General features: G+C 46.3%; 1 protein-coding gene across 1 annotated transcript in view; it reads right to left on the bottom strand.

The window, feature by feature from the left end:
• Nucleotides 1-23472, bottom strand: part of CLSTN1 (calsyntenin 1) — a 66650-nt gene that overhangs the window by 30638 nt on the left and 12540 nt on the right. The window contains exon 2 of the mRNA XM_036256845.1: nt 1175-1297. Coding sequence (XP_036112738.1) covers nt 1175-1297 — 123 coding nt within the window. The remainder of the gene's footprint in view (nt 1-1174; nt 1298-23472) is intronic.

Raw genomic sequence — 23472 nt, 5'->3', positions numbered from 1 at the left:
GCAGTTAGAGCGTCAGCCCATGGACCAAAGAGTCACGGGTTCAATTCTAGTCAAGGGCACATACCTTGCTTGCGGTTTGGTCCCCAGCCCTGGTTGGGGTCAAGCGGGAGGCAACCCAATCCATGTGTCTTTCCCACATCGATGTTTCTCCCTCTGTCTCTGTCTCTCTCTCTCCCACTCTATCTGAAGATAAATGGGAAAAAAAATACAAATCCTCGGGTGAGGGTTAAAAACTAAAATAAAAACCAATAAACAAGCAAAACTACTGGAAAGGTCTGTGCCCATTGCTGACTCGAACAGCACAAGCTGGTTCTCAGGTTATTTTTCCAAAAATGGCATGAAACCCATCCGTTTCCCTCAGTTTACACACAGTAAAATTAAGGTACCATCTGATCTATGCAAGTTAATGGAATTTTTCTCATTGGTCCCCAAGCAAACAGCACACACTAACGCGAGAAATTTTGTCCTGAAAAAATATGGTGCAACAACTACTCTTTAACAACCAACTTCACAAGTCGACTGTGACTCAAGGCAAGGAAAGGGTGACATGGCACAATTCTCCACCAGTCAGGGGAGTTACTATGGATACAACTCAAGCAAGAACCGCTCTGATGTGCAAAGTGCTATTAAATGTCAGCAAAGCAGCAAATCCCCAGCAATCCCAGATTTGTCGCTATAGTCAGGTTACAATCTTATGAAATACCTCCACTTTAAAAATGTATTGAAAGTGAAATCTAAGCCAAAGGACTCCTCTAAAAAGATTGCTCGACATTTTCAAATTAGTCTGTTCAGGTCACTGAAACCAAGGTCGTCCAGGAAGACCCCAGCTACGATCACCCAGATCCTTGCCTGTCGAATCTGCATTTTAAACACGATCCTCAGGCGCGCTGTTCGCACGATTTTTTTCAGACACACCGGCCTAGGTGTTATCTGTCTGATAACATCAAGACAAGCAACATAATGATGCAATGAAATACTTTGCTTTTCAAGCAAAACTACAGGCTTTTTTTGGTCAGGTGTCCCAACTATTAAAATTAACCAGAAAAAAGTATGGCGCCTCAGGAGCCGCAAACCACCCTTAGTCATCAAAACACTTCGAGAAAGGGAGAGAAACATTCCTGCAGCATCCCACCCGGTCCAGGCGTATCGAGAGCAAATAGAACCAGGCTCATACCTGCGAACCGAAGAGGGGCGTCTTTGTCCAGGGCAATCAGCGGGGGGTCAAGGAGCACTGCGTTGTCATTTTCCGTCACTATGCCATGATAGGTAGGCTCGAGCCACGGCTTGTGCTTGTTAGCTGTGTTTGAAAACAGAAAGGAAATACAGCAGGTTAGAATGATTATTTCATTTTTAAAAGATTTTCATAAATTGGTTTTTCGAAAGAGAGAAAGGGAGAGGAAGAGAGAAACACTGATGTGAGAGCAGAACATCAACAGGCTGCCTCCTGCACGCCCCCTACTGGGGATCGAGCCTACAACCCAGTCATGTGCCCTGACCAGCAACCTTTTGGTGCACGGGACATAGCCCAACCAACTGAGCCACAGCAGGCAGGTTAAACTCAACTGCTTTGAAGACATACATCTATTTTTGCAATAAGAACACTCTCACCAGTCTGGAAAGCAATACCTGTATTTTTTGTTTGTTTTGTTTTTTTATCCTCACCCAAGGACACTTTTCCATTTTTATTCAGATAAGAGTGGGCGGGAGAGAGAGGAAAAGAGAGAGAGAGAGAGAGAAACATCAACGTGAAAGGGACACATCGAGTGGCTGCTATCTGCACAACCCAACCAGGGCCGGGGACAAACTGCAACTGAGGTACGTGCCCTTAACGGGAACTGAACCCAGGTCTCTCTGGACCGCGGGCCAACGCTCTAACTGCTGAGCCAAACCGGCCAGGGCTATATACTTGTATTTTTTGTTGCAGAGTTTGGTATCAAGACCCAAATGGGATGAAATTCTAAATTCTAGAGCAAGTAATGGAGAAACTATGAGCCCAGGAAGAAACTAGATTCTGCTTTAGAAATTAAGAGAAAAAAGACTGATGGGCAGTAGACAACCTCAAACTGTTTTCAGTCTAGCACAGAAAAGTGAAAAGAAAAATGTTATTTCTTTATTACAATAGTACTTATTTAAAATTACCATTACAAACAAAAATGTAAAGCAGAGATACAAACTAGATAAGACTTATGAATATAAAATTACAAACCTAAGGTATTGATATAAAACAACAAAATGCAAATTTCCTAAAATACTTGACTGAAAACAGTGTTTAAGAATAACCCACTTTGGAAGCTGATTTGGGGTCAGATTCCAGCCCCCCTCTGACTTTATTCCCTGTGTCACCTTGAGCGCGATTAGCTGACTCTCAGTCTTCATCTCCTCGTTGGTAAGCCAGGCCCCACCCCCAAGGCTGGGCCATAAGTGGAGCAGGGATGTGTTCCTTCCAGACTGGGCACTGTAACGCTCCCTTTGTTTCTAAGGTGAGCACTGCGCTGTTCCGGCAGGTGCTTAGCTGGTACTATCCCTCGTCAGCTCTGGTCGCCCGTCCGGCCTGCGCCGGCCTTGTCTGGTCATAGCACCACTCCCTCCCTGAGCACTAGCTCCGCCGGCACCTTTTGGGCTCCACCTCACGGCTGGAACTTTTTCATTCTCTCTACTCTCGCCCTGATGGTCACCAGCTCACATTACACCTCAGGACACGTATGAACCACAGAACCTCTCAGTTTAGCTGACCCAGTGAAAAGGAAGGGTACGGAACATTATTCTCAACCCAAGTAGGTTGTGCCTATTTGGTGAATGAACTACCCAGACTCTTTCCCGTGAGTGCAAATCAATCCAGAAGCATCTAAAGCTAAATTAAACACTTTCCTATGTCTGATGCAATGCCCCTCTGAGGAGACACTACTTTTCTGTCACAGGTGATGACTGTCACGAACCGACAGGACGTGGTGCTGAGAAGCACCTGGGCCTCGCCTGCACCTCCCAGCGAGGCGCAGTGAGGAGCACCGGGCTCGTGGCCAGCTCGCCAATGGAGGGCGCATCCATCAGACACCGTGCAGCCATAGCCGAGCCCAAAGCTACGGCAAACTCTCTGCCTTCACTTTCAAGGTCGCTTCACACCCACAGGACTAGTTTAATGGGTACAGAGTGTCTGTTTTGCAAGATGAGAAGAGTTTTGGGAATGGGTTGCATAACAATACGAATGAATACACTTGACACGGCTGAACTGTACACTTAAGATGGTTACGACGGGAAACTGTCACACACATTTACCGCATTTAAAACTCTGCACACACACAAAAGGCGGCCGCAGCCACTTCTCGGGCTCACCTGGACTATTGCCTACAAGAGCCAAGGGACCAAGCGCATCCTCACTCCTGTGTTAGGGCTTCGCGCGGCAGCCGGACACATCTGCTCTGAGCCGCGTCCTCAAACTGGTGCGCTCATAACCGGCCACACCAAAAAGGTACTGAGGACCCTCAGAGTTTTTGGGGTTTTTTTTGTTTGTTTGTTTGTTTGTTTTTTTTATCCTCACCCGAGGACATTTTTCCATTCTTTGTTCAGGTAGAGTGGGAGGGAGAGAGAGGAACAGAGAGAGACAGAGTTTTTGTTTATGTGGGCTGTATCTGTCTAATCTAATCTACCTACCTACCTACCTATCAGTATTTACTGTATTGAAAATGAAAACAAAGATAAAATTTAATATTAATTCATTTAAAAAAACAAACCCATTGTAAGTTAACATAAATAACCTTTTTAGGAAAACTACGTGTTTTGTTTTCTTTTCAGATGGAGTGGGAGGGGGAAAGAGAACCATCCATGTGAGAGACTTTCCCCTGGCTGCCTCCCACACAACCCGACCAGGGCCGGGGACAAACTGCAACTGAGGTTTGTGCCCTTGATCGAAATCGAACCTGAGACTCTTTGGTCCGCAGCCCAAAGCTCTAACTGCTGAGCCAAACCGGCCAGGGCTGAAAATTCCGCTTTTAAAACAACATTTCCTCAGGAGAGCAGCAGTCTCGTCCGGGAGCCTTCCCGCCGCCCGCCCGGTGCGCAGGAGCGGCCCGTTCTCAGCCCCCGGCCGCGCTCCGAGCGCCAGGGAAGCAAGGACAGCAGGCTCGCGTCCTCACAGCATGAGGCTCCAGCCTCTTCAGTCCCCTCAGGGTCTCGGGGACTTGTCGCCTCACGTCAGGTGTCTGTTCAAGTGTTTCCAGTCCAACTACGACAGCGCCTGCCACCTGGGCCTACTGCCGCCGCCTCTTCTGCTCATCGCCACCCGGGCCGGAGAGGGCAAAGGAGCCAGCCTGGGACCTCGGGCAGGTTACCTGGCTGCCTCCATGGGCCTGTTTCCTCATCCGTAAAGTGAGACAGGAATCGTACCCACCTCACAGACTGCTGTGCAATCAAACCCGTCACGCGTGACAGGCTGAAGACCACGTCAGACACGGGAGATGCCACAAGGTGCTGTTGTATAGTCACCTTCTCCTCCTCCACTCGGATGTGGACAAAAACAGATTCCAGGACGGGGTGACCTTCTGTTGTCTGCTAATTAACATCTCATCACTCAGAAAGTATTTGGCCAATGAATGAGTGTGTAAGGAACCTTATATAGTACAAATAAAATCAGTGTCCTAGCCCTGGCTGGTTTGGTTCAGTGGTTAGAGTGTTGGCCCAGGGACCAATAACTCGTGGGTTCGATTCCAGTCAAGGGCATGTATCTCAGGTGTGGTTTGGTCCCCCGCCCTGGTCAGGTCATGCGGGAGGCAACCAGTTGATGTGTCTCTCTCACATCAATGTTTCTCTCTGCCCCCCCCCCATCTGAAGATAAACAAAAATATCCTCGAATGAGGATTAAAAAAAAAAAATCAGTATTCTGGTTTGTAAAGTCTCCTAAAGAAGTTAGTTTTGGTGCTGAGAACGGAGAACCAGGTATGAGTTGGTGTTTTGCTCCAAGCAGAGACGACAGAATCTGGCAGTCCACGGGCAGCCAGCCCTGAAGGTGAGCTGTGCTGAGATCATGCAGGACCGACCACAACGCCCACCCCGACCATAAAGGCTGGAACTTAAAGTGCCTTTGGAGAACATCTCCCCACACTAAAGCAGCCCCTGGGACAAGAGACCTGGTAAAGAAGGGCGTTCCGAAGGCTGTGGTGCACCTGCCCTCTCCTTCAGGAGCACTCTGGGACGGCGGCGGGCTTGCTGCCGCAGTGCTGTGTGTGGGCCCCGAGTTTGCTGCAGCCTTCACTCGGGGAAGGTCCCCTGAACATAACCTTACTCTGCAGCCAGGCTGGATGCTTCTCCTAATGGCTGCAACTCCCACCTTCTCCAGCGAGCTCCTCGCGGCAGGCTGGAACGCTGCCTGGGCTACAGGTGTGACTCAGGTACACGGGCCATTGTGAAGAGGCCTCTGAACCTCCACTGTTTGTCACTAACCTCTCCTTTCCAAACGCAGAAGCTACTCATTCAATTTACTGTTAGTAATGTGCCACTAAGAGCAAGCATCAATTCCAATTTGTTTTCATATTTAAGGTTGTGTTAATAAAACTATAAGCATAGCAAATGAAGCGGAAGATTATTTCAATATATGAGTCCATAAAACTCCTTATACTTTAAATGAATTTATCTAATGCAATAAGAAGGGAAAATACTAGGCAAACTGCCGAAAACATAAGACAGCAGAAAACATCAAAAGGTAGTAGCATAAAATGTGCATTTCTGCTACTCCAATGGAAAGACCTGCAGCTGAAAAGGACTAATACTTCAAGTAAAAAGATAATGTCATAGCGATATCCCCAGTTCTTTTCTTTCTCCCCAGTATTCTAATTTTATCATTCAAATGTTCTAAATTGCTCCTTTAGGCTGGCAGCAGAATGAAGAGAGCTGGCCAGTTCCAAAGACTGAACTTCTAAATATTTAATAAATGATATTTTTAATATTTTATCACATTCAATTGGCACTATTAAATATTTATGGAAACAAGTGACTGATGTTTCTGTAATCATCCCCAAAGAACCCACAGACAGAGCGCGACTACCGACCAGAACTCTAGGAACTGGTCACCCACGCTGGAAGTCTTTACCTGACTCATTTCTTCACCTCTGAGACAATAAAAAGCCAACGCAGTTTCGCATGGCGCAGTATCCATTGAGCCAGGGAAGGTCTGGCGACCAGACCTTCTGTAACCATAGGCTGTGTCTGGGGTGTACGCCTGTTACTCTCAGACATGGCTAGTTTTTGTGGCTATGAAATTGCCAGTAATTAAAAAATCAAAGCGAAGCCCTGGTCTGTTTGGCTCAGTGGTTAGAGCATCAGCCCCTGGACCTAAGGGTCTCGGGTTTGATTCCGAGTCAAGGGTTACAGGTTCAATCCCCGGCCTCCGCTGGAGCATGTGTGGGAGACAACCAATATCCTTGGGATTATTAACCAAAAAAAAAGTGAAAAGTATACCATAGTCAAGTTCAGGGTTGATTTTAAATATAAAAATCTATACCTTCCTAGTACACCCCAACTCTGTGGGCAAAAGAGAGGTTGGCACCTTGTCTGGGTCACACAAGTCACAGATTCTGGGCAAAGCCTGTGTGCAGCCCTGACATCAACTCTGCACCAGCGTTCCTGTCTGATAAATTTGTTTACAAAGAAAAAATCACTTTTTCCAAAAACAAATTTGATGTGTGCCCCTTCTCATTCCAGAACATTTACGTTGGTCATATCAGCCCAATAACGACATAATAATAAACAATGACAGCTATATGTTTTAAGAGACTGCAGGCATTTCACTGATAAATCTTAGATAACGTTAACATGTTTCTCTTGCAGATTCAAAGGCTAACCTTGGTCCATCAAAAGAACCTGCAATTAAGAAACACTGACACTAGGTGGCGGTAAGTGCCTTTGATTAGTGCTGCAAATAATCAGGCTTTGATATTAAAATCCAGCTCTTGACTTACTGAAGGAGCAGAATGTAATGTTATCAGACTCCTTGTTAAAGGCAATATGCATAGAACAGTGCCTTAAATGATATAAATATAAAATCTCCAGCCCTGGCTGGTGTGGCTCAGTTGGTTGGGTATCATCCTGTGAACCAAAGGGTTGCCAGTTCAATTTCTGGTCAGGGCACATGCCTGGGCTCAATGCCTGGTGTGGGGTGTGCAGAAGGCAGCCAATCGATGTTTCTCTCTCTCTCTCCTTCTCCCCTCCTCACTCAAAAATCAATAAAAACATATTAAAACATACTAGGGAAGGGAACTCACTCAGTGTTGGGAACATCAACAGTCAGCAAAGACCAGTAAGACCGACCACGCAGCCTCCATCTCAATGTAGCCACGCCCCTTTCCAGGGGGACAGCAAGAGCATTCTGGAGGGTCTCCTCATAGGAGCTGGACCACCCACCCAGAAGAAACACCTCCTAACTCGTGGGCCAGAACTAGTCAGATGGCCCCAACCAAACCCTCCAGGGTGGGGAATGCAACACTAGCATGCGTCTGGGAGGGAGCCGGAAGTGTCCGAGATCAACTCAGGGGACCACCAGAAGCACAAGGTGACACCTCCGAAGGACATCTTTAAAAGGAATGTCCTTGTGAGGAGTATTTTACACTGAATAAAATTACTAGTAAGGTCAAAGGTGGGAAGGCTGTGGCTCATTCTGGGACTAGCGAGCGGGATAAGTGACGTACGAGGAGGCACACGGAGAGGGGCTTGAGCTGTGGTTTCGGGCAGCAGGGCGAGCACCCCTTCTCTGCTGTGCCAGTGGCTCCCTCTATTCTGTCAGGAGCTGTTGAAAGTTTAAACAGAGGGGTCTGGTAAAAAAAAGGCAGGAACGCAGTTAATCCACAAACCGCTTCTCACTCATCCTGACTGCGGCCAGCTTCTTTGACCACCTGTGCCTACTTCTACATCGTAAGTCGGGAATGGGAGTGAAGAGCCCACTCTATGCCTGCCACACAGGCACTCAACAAACGTGAGCTGGTAAGTTCACCTTAAGCAGGAGCCATGTTTTAGAAAAATAACAAGGGTAGAACGACCAGAGCTCGAGAGACTCAGAGGCATTCCCAGGACGGCCTCCCCACGAGCACCTTCCTAAATATAACCTACTGCTAACAGAAGTCCCTCTAGGCTCAGTCCCTGGAGAGGCTTGTTTTATCCCCTCTATTCAGAAGAGAGAAGCAGTACTACACACTGATACTCTTCAGTCTAAAACAAAAGGCAAGCAAACAAAAACACCTGGCGTTTTTTTTTTTTTTTAACAAGAAAAGAAACTCTGGCCCTGGCCGGTTTGGCTCAGCGGTTAAAGCATCGGCCTGCGGTCCTGAGAGACCCGGGTTCGGTTCCCGCTAAGGGCATGTACCTCGGTTGCAGTTTGTCCCCGGCTCTGGTCAGTCGTGCGGGTGGCAGCCACTCGATGTGTCCCTTCACATCGATGTTTCTCTCTCTCTCTCTCTCTCTGGTTCTCTCTCTCCCTCCCACTCTACCTGAACAAAAAATGGAAAAATGTCCTCGGGTGAGGATTAAAAAAAAAAAGAAAAAGAAAAAAAAAGAAACTCTGAATCAGCCACAGCTGGTAAGTGGACATTTGTCCCTTGATGACCACTCACTTCACTTAGCAGAGTGTCTTCCTGCAAGTGCCACCCTGAGGCTGAACGATCACCCACTGTATGTATGGACCACATCTTGTTCATCCATTCACCTGTTGAGGGTACTTGGGTGCTGCCACATTTTGGCTATTGTTAATAATGTTGTCATGACCAAGGGGACACAAATACCTGTTTGCTTCCCTGTTTTCAACAATTCTGGGTACGAACCCAGAAGTGGACTTTCTGGATCCCTCGGTAATTCCAGGTTTAATCCCTGGGGAACCACCAATATTGTCTTCCACAATGGCTGCGCCGTTTTTATATTCCCACCAACAGAGCACAAGGGTCCTGATTTCCCCCAGCCTTGCCAACACCTGTTATTTTCTGGGTTTTGACAGTAGCCACCCAATGGGTGTGAACACACAAGTTTTATATCAAGTAATTTTATCTTTTTATATTATGTAAAATACAAAAGTAAAAAGAACAGTACTCAGGACTCAACCACTACAGTTGTTAGCATAAAACCAGTCCTATTTGACTTACTCCCATTCCGACCACCAGTTTCAATGATTTTTAAACCAATCCCAGACATAACTTCACCCCCTCAATACTTCAAAATACAGCTCTAAAAGATAATGACTCCCTTTAAAACTAACCATAATGGTACTATCATCTAAAATATTCACAATTATTTAATGTCATCAAACATCCGATCAGGATTCATACTTACCACATTATTTTGGTATATTCCATCCTGAATTCTACTGCTATGAAAGAAAAACTCTAAACCATTTCATCACCCTTAAAGAACAATGTTTTAGTGGTTTCTACAACTTTCCCCTTTTCACATTATGTCTATTACACAGGTTTCTTTATAGATGTTCTTTACCAAGTTCCCCTTTCTCCCTAACTTGCTGAGAGTTTTCCATCATGAATGGGTGTTAGATTTTGTCAAATGCTATTTCTGCATTAATTGATATGACCATGTGACTCTTTTTTAAATACGATATGGTGAGTTACGTATTTAATTGACTTTTGAATGCTAAAACAGCCTTGTGCACATGGAATAAATCCTATTTGGTGATGGCGTAAAATTCTTCTTCTTTCTTTTTTTTTTTCTTTGATACATGTCCCTAGTGGGAACTGAACCTGGGATTCTCTGGTCCGCAGGCCGATGCTCCAACCGCTGAGCCAAACTGGCCAGGTAAAATTCTTTTTATACATTAAGATTTGACTTTATAGTATTTTACTGACAACTCTTTAACAGCTTTATTGAGATTGTCATTTAAAAATTCTGTCCCCTCAATATATTTCAATTGTTTTGACCTAAAAATTCAACTGACTTGAATATACCGTTTTACACAGTCAGCATCAAACACAACACACTGAGCGCCAACGACTCCCGGGTGCCGTGTGCTGCTTCTGCTACCACGGAGCCTGGCCTCCCAAAGATTCAGCCACACGGTTAGGCAGACAGCAACAGTCACTATGCTATTTTTGAGAAATCAGGGTGTGATGATCTCAAAGGTGCTTTTAAAAATTAGGATTAGACTTCCGGTCAAGATGGCGGCGTAGGTAAACGCGGTATCCGTCCTCCCACAACCACATCAAAGTTACAACTAAGCTACAGAACAACCGTCATTCCAAACCGCCTGAAATCAAGCTGAATGGAAGTCCTACAACTACGGAATTTAAAAAAGCAGCTACATCCAGACTGGTAGGAGGGGCGGTGGCGCGAGGGGTGGCGGCGGCGCGGCGGCGAGACGGGCTGGTCCCACACCCACGTGTGGCGGATAAAAATCAGGAGGCTCCCGCGGCTGGGAAGGTCCTTCCTGAGGACTGAGGGGGGGTCCCCGTCCCACACCAGGTGCCCCGCTCAGGGTTCCAGTGCCAGGAAGAGAGTCCCCAAAACTTCTGGCTGGAAAAAACAGCGGAAACTGAGGCTCAGGGAAGCTGAAGCCCCAGGCAGCTCCTTAAAGGGCCCTGCTCACGAACTTATCGGACTCTCTCCCTCTAAGCTTGGAGGGGAGGCAGCTCGAGGGGCACCAGAGTCATACAGGGAAGAACTGAGCTGTTTGGCACTGGAGCGAGGGCTGGAGAGGGGGCTTCCTTGGGGACAAACGTGCTGTAAGAGGTCTTTGTTCCTTTGGTGAGCCCTTCCCGGGGGCGGCAGACAGAAGCCATATCTGGGCCTCCAGCAACCTGGCTCACACTGGTAGCCGCGCCCTGCTGACTCCCTGAGGCCCCGCCCCACTGACTCCCTGAGGCCCCGCCCCGCCCCACACAACTTTCAAGCCCACCCAAGCTGTTGCCACTTGCTTAACCATAGGATTGGTCGGTCTTGGATCCTGCTTCAGGTTTTCCCTAAATTCTTTCAAAGGAGCAACATCGGGTCTCGGCGAGCCCCATACCTCTCATTAAGTAATACACAGAAACAAACACAGAGAGGCAGCCAAAATGAGGATACAAAGAAACAGGTCCCAAATGAAAGAACAGAACAAAACCCCAATAAAAGAACTAAGCGAAAGGGAGATAAGCAACCTAACAGATACTGAGTTCAAAATACTGCTTATAAGGATGCTCAATAAACTTAGTGAGAACCTCAGTGAACTTAAGGAGGGCCTCAAGAGCATAAAAAAGGACCAGTTAGAAATCATGGATACACAGTTAGAATTGAAGGAGGCATTAACTGAAATAAAGAATAATTTACACAGCTTCAATAATAGAATATGTAAATCCAAGGAGCAAACCATCGATTTGAAACATAAGGAAGCAAAAAATCCCCAATCAGAACAGCAAAAAGAAAAAAGAATCCAAAATAATGAGGACAGTGTAAAGAGCCTCTGGGACAACTTCAAGCGTGCTAACATTCGCATCTTGGGGGTGCCGGAAGGAGAAGAGAGAGAACAAGAAATCGAAAACCTGTTTGAAACAATAATGGCAGAAAACTTTCCTAACTTGGTGAAGGATACAGACATACAAGTCCAGGAAGCACAGAGAGTCCCAAACAAGATGAACCCCAAGAGGCCCACACCAAGACACATCATCATCAAAATGCAAAAGGTTCAAGACAAAGAGAGAACCTTAAAAGCAGCAAGAGAAAGGCAGTTAGTTACCTACAAGGGAGTTCCCATTAGGCTGTCAGCTGATTTCTCAAAAGAAACTTTGCAGGCCAGAAGGGAGTGGCAAGAAATATCCAGAGTGATGAAAAGCAAGAACCTACAACCAAAATTACTCTATCCTGCAAAGCTGTCATTTAGAATCGATGGACATATAAAACTTTCCCAACCAAGAAAAAGTTAAAGGAGTTCATCACTACCAAACCGTTATTATATGAAATGATGAAGGGTCTTTTTGAAGAAAAAGATAAAATGTATGAACAAACAAAATGGCAATGAATACATATCTACCAACAATGGAATCTACAAACAAAATGAACAGGAAGAACAGAAACATTCTCATAGATACAGAGAACATTTTGTTGGTTGCCAGTTGGGAAGGGGGTTGGGGGAATGGGTGAAAAAGGTGAAGGGATTAAGAAGCACACATTCATTGCTAGACTGACAAACCTCAAAGGGAAAGGGGTTGGGGGGGTGGGAAGAAATAAACCAAAGAACTTATATGCATAACCAATGGACACAGACAATAGTGTGGGAAAAGGTGGGAGGGGGTGGGAGTGGGGAGGAGGGGGTCAATGGGGGAAAAATGTGGAACATCTGTAATACATTTTACATCCAACAATAAAGATTTGAAAAAAAAAATTAGGATTAAAGTGAAATTAATGTTTCTGATATTAAATCTGCCTTAAATATAGCATCCCCTGACCTGAAAGACAAATAATCGGAGGTCCTGAAGTGGCAGGATCTTCTCCAGCAAAGTTCATTACTGTTTCATGGGCTCTTTGGAGAACCTTAAGAAAGCCATGGCCCTGGCTGGTTTGGCTCAGCAGTTAGAGCATCGGCCCGCGGACCAGTACGTCGCGGGTTCGATTCCGGCCAAGTGCATGTACCTTAGTTGCAGTTCTGTCCCCGGCCCTGGTCGGGTCCTTCGGGAGGCAACCAGTTGATGTGTCTCTCTCACGTTGATGTTTCTCTCTCTCTCTCTCTCTCCCTCTCTCCCCCCATCTCCCCCCCCCCTCCTCCCTTCCACTTTATCTGAAGATAAATGGGAAAATATCCTGAGGTGAGGATTAAAAAAAAAAAAGCAAGCCATGAATCCTCTCCGAAGGAAAAAAACAAGAAAACACAAAATACCGGGCAGGAGGCTTGAGGGCCTCACACCCGCGGAAAGCAGTCCAGGGAAGAACCGCTGTTTCCCACAGTGAAGCCTCCAGCTGATCCTCGGACACCTGGCATCTTCATCTAGCACAATGGAACTGGAATCAGGTTGGAAAGCTAGGTTCCTTTCATGCCGTGGTTCTCAGATTTTACTTGTATTTCATGGTGTTTTGCAGCAACATCTTCTCAGTTCCCCGGGAAACAGACCAGGGAGGAAACACAAGTCAGGTGCAACCCTGCTGCTGCATTCTGAGAGGCTGTCAAGGCCAGTGACACAGAGAGGTTCAGGGTAACACAGAGGACAATCTGGGGCTGAGGTGAGAGAGTGGCTTGAATAAAAGGGAGAGGTGCAGGGGAAAAGACAAACACAGTGCTTTTACTGAGAACACAAAAATAAGGAACTTCCAAGAGGGTTGCTTTCCATGCTCCTCCCCCAGTTACGAACTTCCCAGATGGGTGTCTGTGACACCGCTCAGGTTACGTTATTGAACATCCCTGCTGCACTGTTATGAGCAAGATGAAAAGGAAGCTGCATAGACAGATAGATGCTGGCTGGCGGGGGACGGATGGAGACGATACTACAAGGAGTCCCTTCTTCAAACAAGTCCCAGGAGTGTTCCGCGGAGGGCAGGGTCCGTGCAGACCTACTCCAGCCGTCTCCAGTCCGAGACCTGATCCTCGGCCATCAAGGATGGTGAGCACATTTTACTCAGTACTGTCATGAAAAATATGAAATTTTAAAAGACGTCTCCAACAAATGTTTTCTCATATGCTTACATTTGCTACCCTTGCCCTGGCCGGTTTGGCTCAGCAGTTAAGAGTGTCGGCTTAAAGACCGAAGGGTTGAGGGTTCCATTCCCAGTCAAGGGCATGTACCTGGGTTGCAGGTTTGATCCCTGGCCCCAGTGGGGTTTGTTCAGGAGGCAACCCTCTCGCTTTCTCCTTCCTCCCTTCAACTCTGTCCAAAAAAAGTCAATGGAAAAATATCCTCAGGTGAGGATTAACAAAAAAAAAAAAAGGCTACCCTTCAGTTACCCATTATCTCATTTTTCTACCACTCAGGTTTTTATTAAAAGTTATTATTTAGCTCTGGCCGGTTTGGCTCAGCGGTTAGAGTGTCAGCCTGCGGTCCAGAGAGACCCAGGTTCGGTTCCCGCTAAGGGCATGTACCTCGGTTGCAGTTTGTCCCCGGCCCTGGTTGGGTCGTGTGGGTGGCAGCCACTCAATGTGTCCCTTTCACAAAGATGTTTCTCTCTCTCTCTCTCTCTCTCCCTCCCTCCCTCCCGCTCCATCTGAACAAAAAAATGGAAAAATGTCCTCAGCTGAGGATAAAAAAAAAAAGTTATTTAATTTTCAAAGCAACTTAGTATCATCTTGTAAAGCTTTTCTAGTAAGCAAATAAAAACATTTCACTAGCATGAAATGCCGAAGTCAATTACTTTTCTAATCAAATTGTTTTACTCACTATTAAGAGTTACCCCATATACCCCAGCCGGTGTGGCTCAGTGGTTGAGCGTCGACCCATGCATCAAGAGGTCGCTGGTTCGATTCCCAGTCAGGGCACATGCCCAGGTTGTGGGCCCGATCCTCAGTGGGGGCCATGCAGGAGGCAGCCAACTGATGTTCTCGCTCATCGATGTTCCTCTCTCTCTCCCCCTTCCTCTCTCTAAAATCAATAAAGAAAAAAAAATTTTTAAAGGCATTACGCCACAAAATTAACAGGCCGGGCACCAACCCCAAACATCACCGGCGCCTCAGTGACTTTGGTACTCCTTATTTACTTCAGTCTCCTGAACTTCGCGAAGCTCCCATATCAACTGAGAGCCACCTGATGTCACAAACGTGCCTGACAGTCACTGGTGTGGGAACCTCACGTCCAGCTACAAGATTTTCAAGGGCAAAAGCTCCTGCATGGCTCTTCTAGATGTTCCACACGGTGACAGCGAGGTGGGCAGGAAAGAGTCCTGGAAGTCAGGTCCCAGGGGTCTCCCCGAGGGCTCAGCGGTCATGCTGGGAGGGGTCCAGGTGGAAGTGCTCCTGGGTCACAGGATTTCTCTCAGGTCCCAGTAATGAATATCCTGCAGCAAGCCTTGCTCCCTGGCCAGGGACACCTCTGAGCCCTAGGGTCTGGAGCCCTGCTCTTGGCTACAGTATCCCTGGAAACAGAGAAGGCACTTAGCCTGAATCCCACAACACCCCAGAGTGATGCATAAAGATGGTGTTTGCAGGCCAACATCCCCAGGAAGATGGGGATCTTCTCTGACCAATGTGGATGGGCACAGGTCAGGTCCCGAGGGTCCTCTGAGGGTTTCTCTGTTCCCTCAGGTGGAATAGTCAGGAGCCAGCCTTCAGAACTCAGTTTTGTGAGGAGTAATAAGGGGGGTGAGGAGAGAAAGGGACGGAGCTGGGAGAATGTGTGTTCCTCGTTCAGATGTTTGTCTCTGTAGTAAGGAGAGGTGGGAAACTAGAGAAAGGTCACTTATTAACGTTGGTATCCTAACAGACGAGGGAAGACCAAACCAGAGAGGGCCAAGAGCGAGCCTCGATGCATCCCCATTCAACAGCTGTGGTCTGTTCCTGGGAAGCAGGGCAGAGTGTTCTGGACACTTTCCCTCAACTACACCTCCTAGGCTGAACCCTGGAGTCTGGGTCGGTCAGGCTGCCCTGGAGCTGGGCAAGTGGGAACGGAACCTTCTTTAGTTCTGAGACCTTCGCCAACAATGAATGTGTCAGGAGGCTCACGAACAGAGGCATTTGGAGAGTTCTCGGAAAGAGAAACGGGCAGTTTTCACTATCGCTCTCTTCATTGCTTCCTTGCCTTCTATGTGCCCCCACCCCCTCCATCTCCAACCACCCCACAGAGCTACTGGCAGAGTGGGGCTGTTTCTGGTTTCCCTCTTCTAAGATACTGACTCAAAACTGCGATGTAATGTCTAGAATTGCTCACAGGCTACACGATGCAAAACTGCAAACTTGATCTTCACTCTGCTGTCCTCTGTGCATGCTGCTAACAGGTCCCCGGAGCGTCGCCCAGAGTGCACGACTGCCCACCTTGCAGCCCCTGCACCACATCAAACCCACCTGCTCCACCTTCCAGCCCCTCCCAACCCAGCCACGACTGGTCAGCTCTTCTGAGAAACTAGTGTGAGCTGGGTGCTCAAGAGTGATAATGACCTAAGGTACCCAACTTGCATTTTGCAAAGACCTTCAATGATATACTATAAAAGTAGAAAATAAGAAAAGAAACCCCAGCACCCTGCAAGCTGATGAAGACAAATATTTTTGGAATGGAGAAGTCCTTTAACACCTCTCAGTTCATATCTTGTATGCTTGGATATTATTCAGAGTACCTGAGTTTTTCTGCAACGTCCTACAGAATGAAATATATAGCATGACAGGAACAATTCCACCACCAAACCATGATGGAGCGTTTCACCTTGTTGATTTGTAGGAGCCTACTTATCAGTTAACTCTTACAATGCAAGTTGATCAGAAATCCAGTTATGCAAAAAAGCGCATGCCACGGTTTCCTGAAATTTCCTATTTTGCAATGTTATCAGAAAATACAGGCTAGGTCTGCCCTTTTCTTTATCATCATCACATTTGTCCTGAATTAAAATAGGACAGGGCGCTGTCCTGAATCGTAACATAATAGTCCAGTGGTAATTCCCAAGCTCTGCGTGTGCTTTCGGTCTCCTGACCTTCACCACAATGGAAAACTTTATCTCGTGTGGTTCAGAAAAGGGCGCACAGCATTTGAGATCTGCGGACATTCTCTACCAATGCCAAGTTCTGAACAGCTGTTACCAAGTACTGCCACGTGCTGACTAGACCTGTCCAATAAATCATGATGCTGGTCAGAAAAATCAACACGCCGTCCTTGCTACCCTATTTTTTGTTTCTTTATGAGTTACATTCTTACAACATTAATGATAGCAAGACAAATGCTTTTTACACAGAGTTCCTATGTTACTGATAAAATAAGGTTGTAACGTTTTTATGTTGTTGTTGTTTTTTTTTAATCCTCACCTGAGGACATTTTTCCATTTTTTGTACAGATAGAGTGGGAGGGAGAGAGAGGAAGAGAGAGAGAGAAACATCGATGTGAAAGGGACACATCGAGTGGCTGCCACCAGCACGACCAACCAGGGCCGGGGACAAAGTGCAACCGAGGTACATGCCCTTAGCGGGAACCGAACCCGGGTCTCTCCGGACCGCAGGCCAACGCTCTAACCGCTGAGCCAAACTGGCCAGGGCAAGGTTGTAACGTTTTTGAAATAAACATAAAATGGAACGGCTCTCTGTTACCTTGCCATTGAGTCTCTCAAGAAGCACGTTCATATTAAAGAGAGCAGATCCCATGTTGACAAGGGAACGAGGGTCGGGCTGGGAGGACAAGAAGAAGAAAAGGACATACTTCCCTAAGTGATGCTGGGTGTTTTGAACCCAGAGCCCTGAGACAATGTGCAGACAGAATTGCCCCCCTACACGATGGTTGCTCCTTAAGAAACGTGCCCAGCACAGACACCTGGTTCTAGCTGGGAAGAAGGACGTGTTAAAGTCTCCTTCAATGAGTGTCACTGTGGACAAAAGTCTACATTGGTTTTGGTGCCTTTAGAGAAGGAAAAGAAATCACCAAGAGTTGGAGACATTTTCACAAGAACAAAGTACCCAAACGTTTTCTTTGCAGAGTCATCAGGAAGGAGAGGAAGGCGGGGAGGCGGGGTAGGAGCAGCTGTGATTTATGAGGGGTCCAGCACCCTGACTGAAACCTGACTGCCGGCTCGTGGGAGGCTGGAAACAGGGTCTGGTCTCTGGGCAAGGCACCTGACGAGGTCGCCCTCATCTCCTTGTGACTGAGAACAAGCCAGGGAAATGGAAACTGGATGAAAACAAAGACAGGCGGACTTCAATAGGTTTAATGAGCACCCCAAAAGGCCACTGAACAATGAACCCGGAAACCCGGACGTTTCTTGTGACCTTCTGAAGGCTCACACTTGGACGGCTCTCTTCACATCAAATCTGAGGATGACATGGATGGACGGGATGTGGGGTCAGGACTCAAACCACTTGGCAGAAGGGCTGTGCGCAGCGAGACCAAGTGCCTGACGACACCTGTCGAGCGCTAGGAGGAAGCACCCAGTCCGAGGTGCGCCCGTGGCTCCACACCAACGTGCGCAGGGCCTGGGCCTCGGTTAGACTGCATCGGCTGAGGAGGCCGCCGAGAGGCTGCGGCTGGGGAGCTGGCGCAGGCCACTCCCACGCTGCTCCTGCGCGTGGACCTCTGTCAGACCCTCTGCCCGCCCGGAAGGTGGTATCTGCACACGGCACACGAGGAGAAAGAAAGCGGGCTGGCAGACTTTGGAATCACAGGCATAAGACCCAGAGCAGCCAACTCAATGTTGAAGGACAACAACAAAACTTCTATAAAGCCACAGAAATCAAGACAGCGAGCCAAGGGTGAGAGAGCAAACAGGTCAGTGGAACAGAACAGAGCCCAGGACAGACCCACACATTACAGTCGACCGGTCCTGGGCAAAGGAGCAAAGGGAACCCAACGGAGCAAAGTCTTTTCAACAAATGGAGCTGAACAACAGCCACATGGTGGTGAATGAATCTTGACACAAACCTTACATCCTTCACCGAAATCAACTCAAAATAAATCACATATCTAAATGTAAAATGCAAAACTATGAATCTCCTAGAAGATAACATAGGAGAAAACCTAGATGACTATGGATAAGGTGATGACTTTTAGATACAACACCAAAGGCACACGATCCATGAAAGAAAGAAAGAAAGAAAGAAAGAAAGAAAGAAAGAAAGAAAGAAAGAAAGAAAGAAAGAAAGAAAGAAAGAAGCTGAACTTGATTAAAATTAAAAACTTCTGCTCTGCAAAAGACAATATCAATGTCCTGGCCAGTTTGGCTCAGCGGTTAGAGCATTAGCCCACGGACCAGAGAGACCCGGGTTCGGTTCCCGCTAAGGGCATGTACCTCGGTTGCAGTTTGTCCCGGGCCTCAGTTGGGGTCGTGTGGGTGGCAACCAGTCGATGTATCTCTCTCACACTGATGTTTCTCTCTCTCTTCTTCCCTCTCTCCCTCCCTCTCTATCTGAGACAAAAATGCAAAAATGTCTTCAGGCGAGGATAAAGGGAAAAAAAAAAAAAAGACAATATCAAGAGGCTCCATACTGTGTAATTCCAGCTACATGAAACACTGCGAATCCAGAGACAGTAGCAGGGTCGGTGGCTGCCGGGGGCGGAGGGGAGGGAGGATGGTCAGACAGGACACAGAAGAGATTTACGGCAGTAAAACTACTCCAGTGGTGGACACACATCATGCATCTGTCCAATCACAGAGACTGTACAACACTAATGTAAACTTGGGCTTCGGGAGGTGACACTGTCAAGGAAGGAGTAATGAACATACCACTGCGGTATAGTGGGGACCAGGGTACATGGAAACTGTACTTTTCCCTCAATTTTTCTTTGAACTTAAAACTGCTTTAAAAAATAAAGTTTATTAAAATTTTTAAAAGCTATGTTCATTTTGCCCTGGCTGCTATGGTTGGGCGTCACCCTGTGTACTAAACAGTTGCCAGTTCAATTCCCAGTAAAGGGCACACGCCCAAGTTGTGGGCTTGATCCCCAGTAAGGGGTGAGAGGGAGGCAACCAATCAATGTGTCTCTCTCACATGAATGTTTCCTCTCTCCCACTCTATCTGAAGATAAATGGAAAAAATGTTCTAGGGTGAGGATTTAAAAAAATTTTGGTTTAATACTCCTAACAACCCTATGAGATAGGCACTAACATCCTCCTCTTACAGATAAAGAAACTGAGGCACAGAGAGATTAAGTAGCCTTTTTGACAGCACAATGCAAGTGAACAGCAGAGCTGGTTTGATCCCCAACAGTTTAGTTCCAGAGTCCATGTTCTTAACCATTCCACTACACTCCCAGAGGCAGAGGTCCTGACAATGAAGGCTGCCGTCCAACAAGGGCTTCCCTGACTGGATGAGCTTGGGCACAGAAGAAGTCACAGTAGAGAGGAAACCAAGGCCAGTGCTCGCTGAAGAGAGGAAACACCAAAAGCTGCACTAGATATTTCTATAGCTCTTGTTCAATCCAAAGCTGTGATCTGAACACAGTGTGCAAACTTCTGAGACATTCCCATAAAAAGTGCTACAAGATTCAAAAGAATGTTAACTTTGTTAATACAAGGTATACTTTCTCCAGAACTTTTAAAACTCCTCTGCAATTTTATAATCTTTCCTGACTCAACAACACACAAAATGTTTGTAACAAGTCACTCAAAGTTACAGTTTCTAAATATTATTACAGAAAGACACAGGGTTAAAGACACTCTAAGCCCATCTCTACTATATTCCTACTTTTCATATTCTGAGCTACAAAAATATCGTACTGACAACACCAATTGTCTCTCTTTGGTAAATGGGCGTATTGAGCCACATGATATCTAAAATATCATTCATTTCTAGAACTCTAGCTGTATAATTCAGAAGCTGATTTTTTAAAGATAGATTGACAGACTTTTGAAGTTTAGGGATTTAAAAGTACTTAATATTCTAATGCAATGATACTTGAGATTATTTAAGTGGGAAGAAAAAAAGGCAGATTTTTTAAATTTCTGCTCCTTAAAAAATAAATGTTTTTTTCTTTATTGATTTTAGGGAGAGAGGAAAGGAAAGAGATAGAAACATCAATGAGAGAAAACATCAAATGGCTGCCTCCTGCATGCCCCCCACTGGGGATCAGGCCCACAACCTGGGCATGTGCCCTGACTGGGAATCGAACCAGGACCTCTTGATGCATGGGTTGATGCTCAACCACTGAGCCACACCAGCCAGGCCAAATTGCCAGATTTTAAAAGCACAGACAGAACTTTACATAAAAGGAGAGAAAGGGTTAGATGACCTCGCAAGGGGAAACTGGAGTTGTGGGATAGAGTCCAGCCAAGAACTAGATCACAGGTAAACAAGAACAATGCAAAACCACCACCATTCCCCACCCAGAGTTAAAGGGCAGGTGCAAGCCCATGCATGACTTATTCCAGATTCTGAGAAAACGCCCAATGATTTTTCAGGAAAAGAAAGCAAACGGCAGTAAGTACAGGTTTCTCTTACTGTGGTAGTTATAAAAAGTGCTTTTACAATGAAAACAGCCATTTAAAGGTCTCGAAAGGGCCATATTGTGATTTTTTTTTCTAGATTTCATGCTACAGAAAATACTAATACGGGAAGAGTCTACTACCAAAGAACCCGAATAAACCCGATTTTAATGTGTACTTACACTCTCATCTATTCCTGTCTTCTCCCCCATTAAGAATGTGTCCTTTAATAAAATTAAAGAGAAAACTGAAAGTAATAATCCAGACACGCAGGGAGGTGCTGCAGGCCCGCGTCCTGGGCCCCTCACCCATGCGGCAGAGGTGTGCTGTGCACTATGGGCAAATCCAGGTCTCGAAGGGCTCTTATCTCTATGCCTTTTTTTTTCTTTAACGTTTGTATAGTTGACACTATTACAGATGTCCCCATCCTCTCCTATTTGCCCACCTCCACCCAGCACCCCCCTCCCCCACCATTACCACCCTGTTGTTTGTCTCTGTGCATTATGCATATGTTCTCTGGCTAATCCCTTCACCTCTTTATCCAGCCGCACCCCTCCCCCTGAGACCTGTCAGTCTGTTCCATGTATCCATGCCTCTGTTTCTATTTTGTTCATTAGATTCCACATGTAAGTGAGATCATATGGTATTTGTCTTTCTCTTACTGGCTTATTTCACTTAGCATGATACTCTCCAGGTCCACCCACGCTGTTCCACGCCTGTCTTCTCACTCAAGAAAGCAAGTGACAGTGTAAACGACAGACGTGGCTATAGGAAGCAGTTCAATTAACTCTAATTTCTTTTTTATTTTAATTTTTGTAGAGAGGGAGAGAGAGAGAAACATCGATGTGAGAAACACTGATCAGCTGCCTCCTGCACACCCCCTGAAACCTGGGCATGTGCCATGACCAGGAATCAAACCGGGACCTCTCAGTCCATGGGACGAAGCTCAATCCACTGAGCCACACCGGCCAGGCTCGTTTCTTCTTCTTCTTTTTTTTAATTAAATAATTTGCAAGCTTTCCTTTGCTACTTCAGCTATCATTTAGAAGCAAAATCACAGGTGATGCCCTGGCCAGTTTGGCTCAGCGGCTGAGGGTCGGCCTGCGGACCAGAGAGTCCCAGGTTCAGTTCCCTCTAGGGGCATGTACCACAAAAAAAAAAAAAAAAAAAAAAAAAAATCACAGGTGATGCAGCCCCCAACTGTCTTGTGACATCAACCACTGACCAATAGCAGCAGTTATCAGAATATGTCTGAGGACTCCTAGAGGTCCCCAAGACCTTTTCAGGGGGTCCACAGAGCCCCCCCTTTTCCAGCTATGTATCTGTGTAAGGCTGAATTTTCTTCATCTCCTTCAACCAAACAACATAGCAACAGACTGACAGCATCCTGCTGTCTTCTCCTAAACCCACGTTAAAGGGATGATCAGGAATGTAAAACAATGCCAGGCTTGCTACTAAATTGTTTTCTATTTTGGAAACTGTAGCTACTTTTCATTAAAAGTATGTTGTTACCATCTAATGGGTTTATCACTGCTATTTTAATGGGGTCTCCGTTCAATTTCTAATCCAGCCCCCCACATAAACACAAGCTCTCTGTGGTCCTTAATAACTTTTGAGAGTACAGGAGTCCTGACACTGAACAGTCTGGGAACCCCACAGATCCTACCATATCCCTCCAAAGCATTATTATACCCACCATACCCGGGAAGCATGTATATGAATGACACTGAGAACATTATAAAACACTCTGTATAAAATAAATTCATTTTGTTTAAAACTCTAGGTACATAAATTTTACAAGGAAAAAAATCTAGAGACACACCAAAGTATTATCTCAGAGAGGCAGTATTTTAGGTCATCGTAACTTTTTTTTCTTTATTAATTTGAGAGAGAGAAAGGGAGAGGAAGAGAGAGATAGGAACATCAATGAGAGAGAACATCAATTGGCAGCCTCCTGCATGCCCCCCACTGGGGATCTGGCCCACAACCTGGGCATGTGTCCTGACCAGGAATCGAACCGGCGACCTCTTGGTGCATGGGTCGACGCTCAACCACTGAGCGACACCGGCCAGGCTTATTCTTTTTTTCCTCTAAATTACACTTTTGCTACAGTAAGGAGTTAGGGGGACACCTGGAGCAGCATTTCCCAACGTGTGTCCCATGGAACACTAGTGCCCGAGATGCCTCAGGAAGAGGCCATGGTTGAGTTAGTTGCATAAATGCTGACCATACTCCCCCCCACCCCAGTAATTCTTCAACACACACAAAGATGCTACAGGTCTGTCAAGTCCTGCAGTAATGAAACCTGTTTAACACATTCCGCAAACTTAGGTGACCAGCAGACCTGTTCACGTGACATATTTAGGGAAACACTGCCTTAGAGATCAACTTGTCACCCTATTAGAACAATTTGGAGAGGAGGCCTGCAGTTAGTTGATCCTTTATCATGATCATTAGAAGTCACATGTCATCGTTCTTTTTTTTTTTTTTTTATCC

Source organism: Molossus molossus, unplaced genomic scaffold, assembly GCF_014108415.1.
Source record: "Molossus molossus isolate mMolMol1 unplaced genomic scaffold, mMolMol1.p scaffold_m16_p_12, whole genome shotgun sequence".
NCBI classification, from domain to species: Eukaryota; Metazoa; Chordata; class Mammalia; order Chiroptera; family Molossidae; genus Molossus; species Molossus molossus.
Note: the sequence above shows the minus strand (reverse complement) of the source record. Positions and strands in the feature narration are given on the sequence as shown.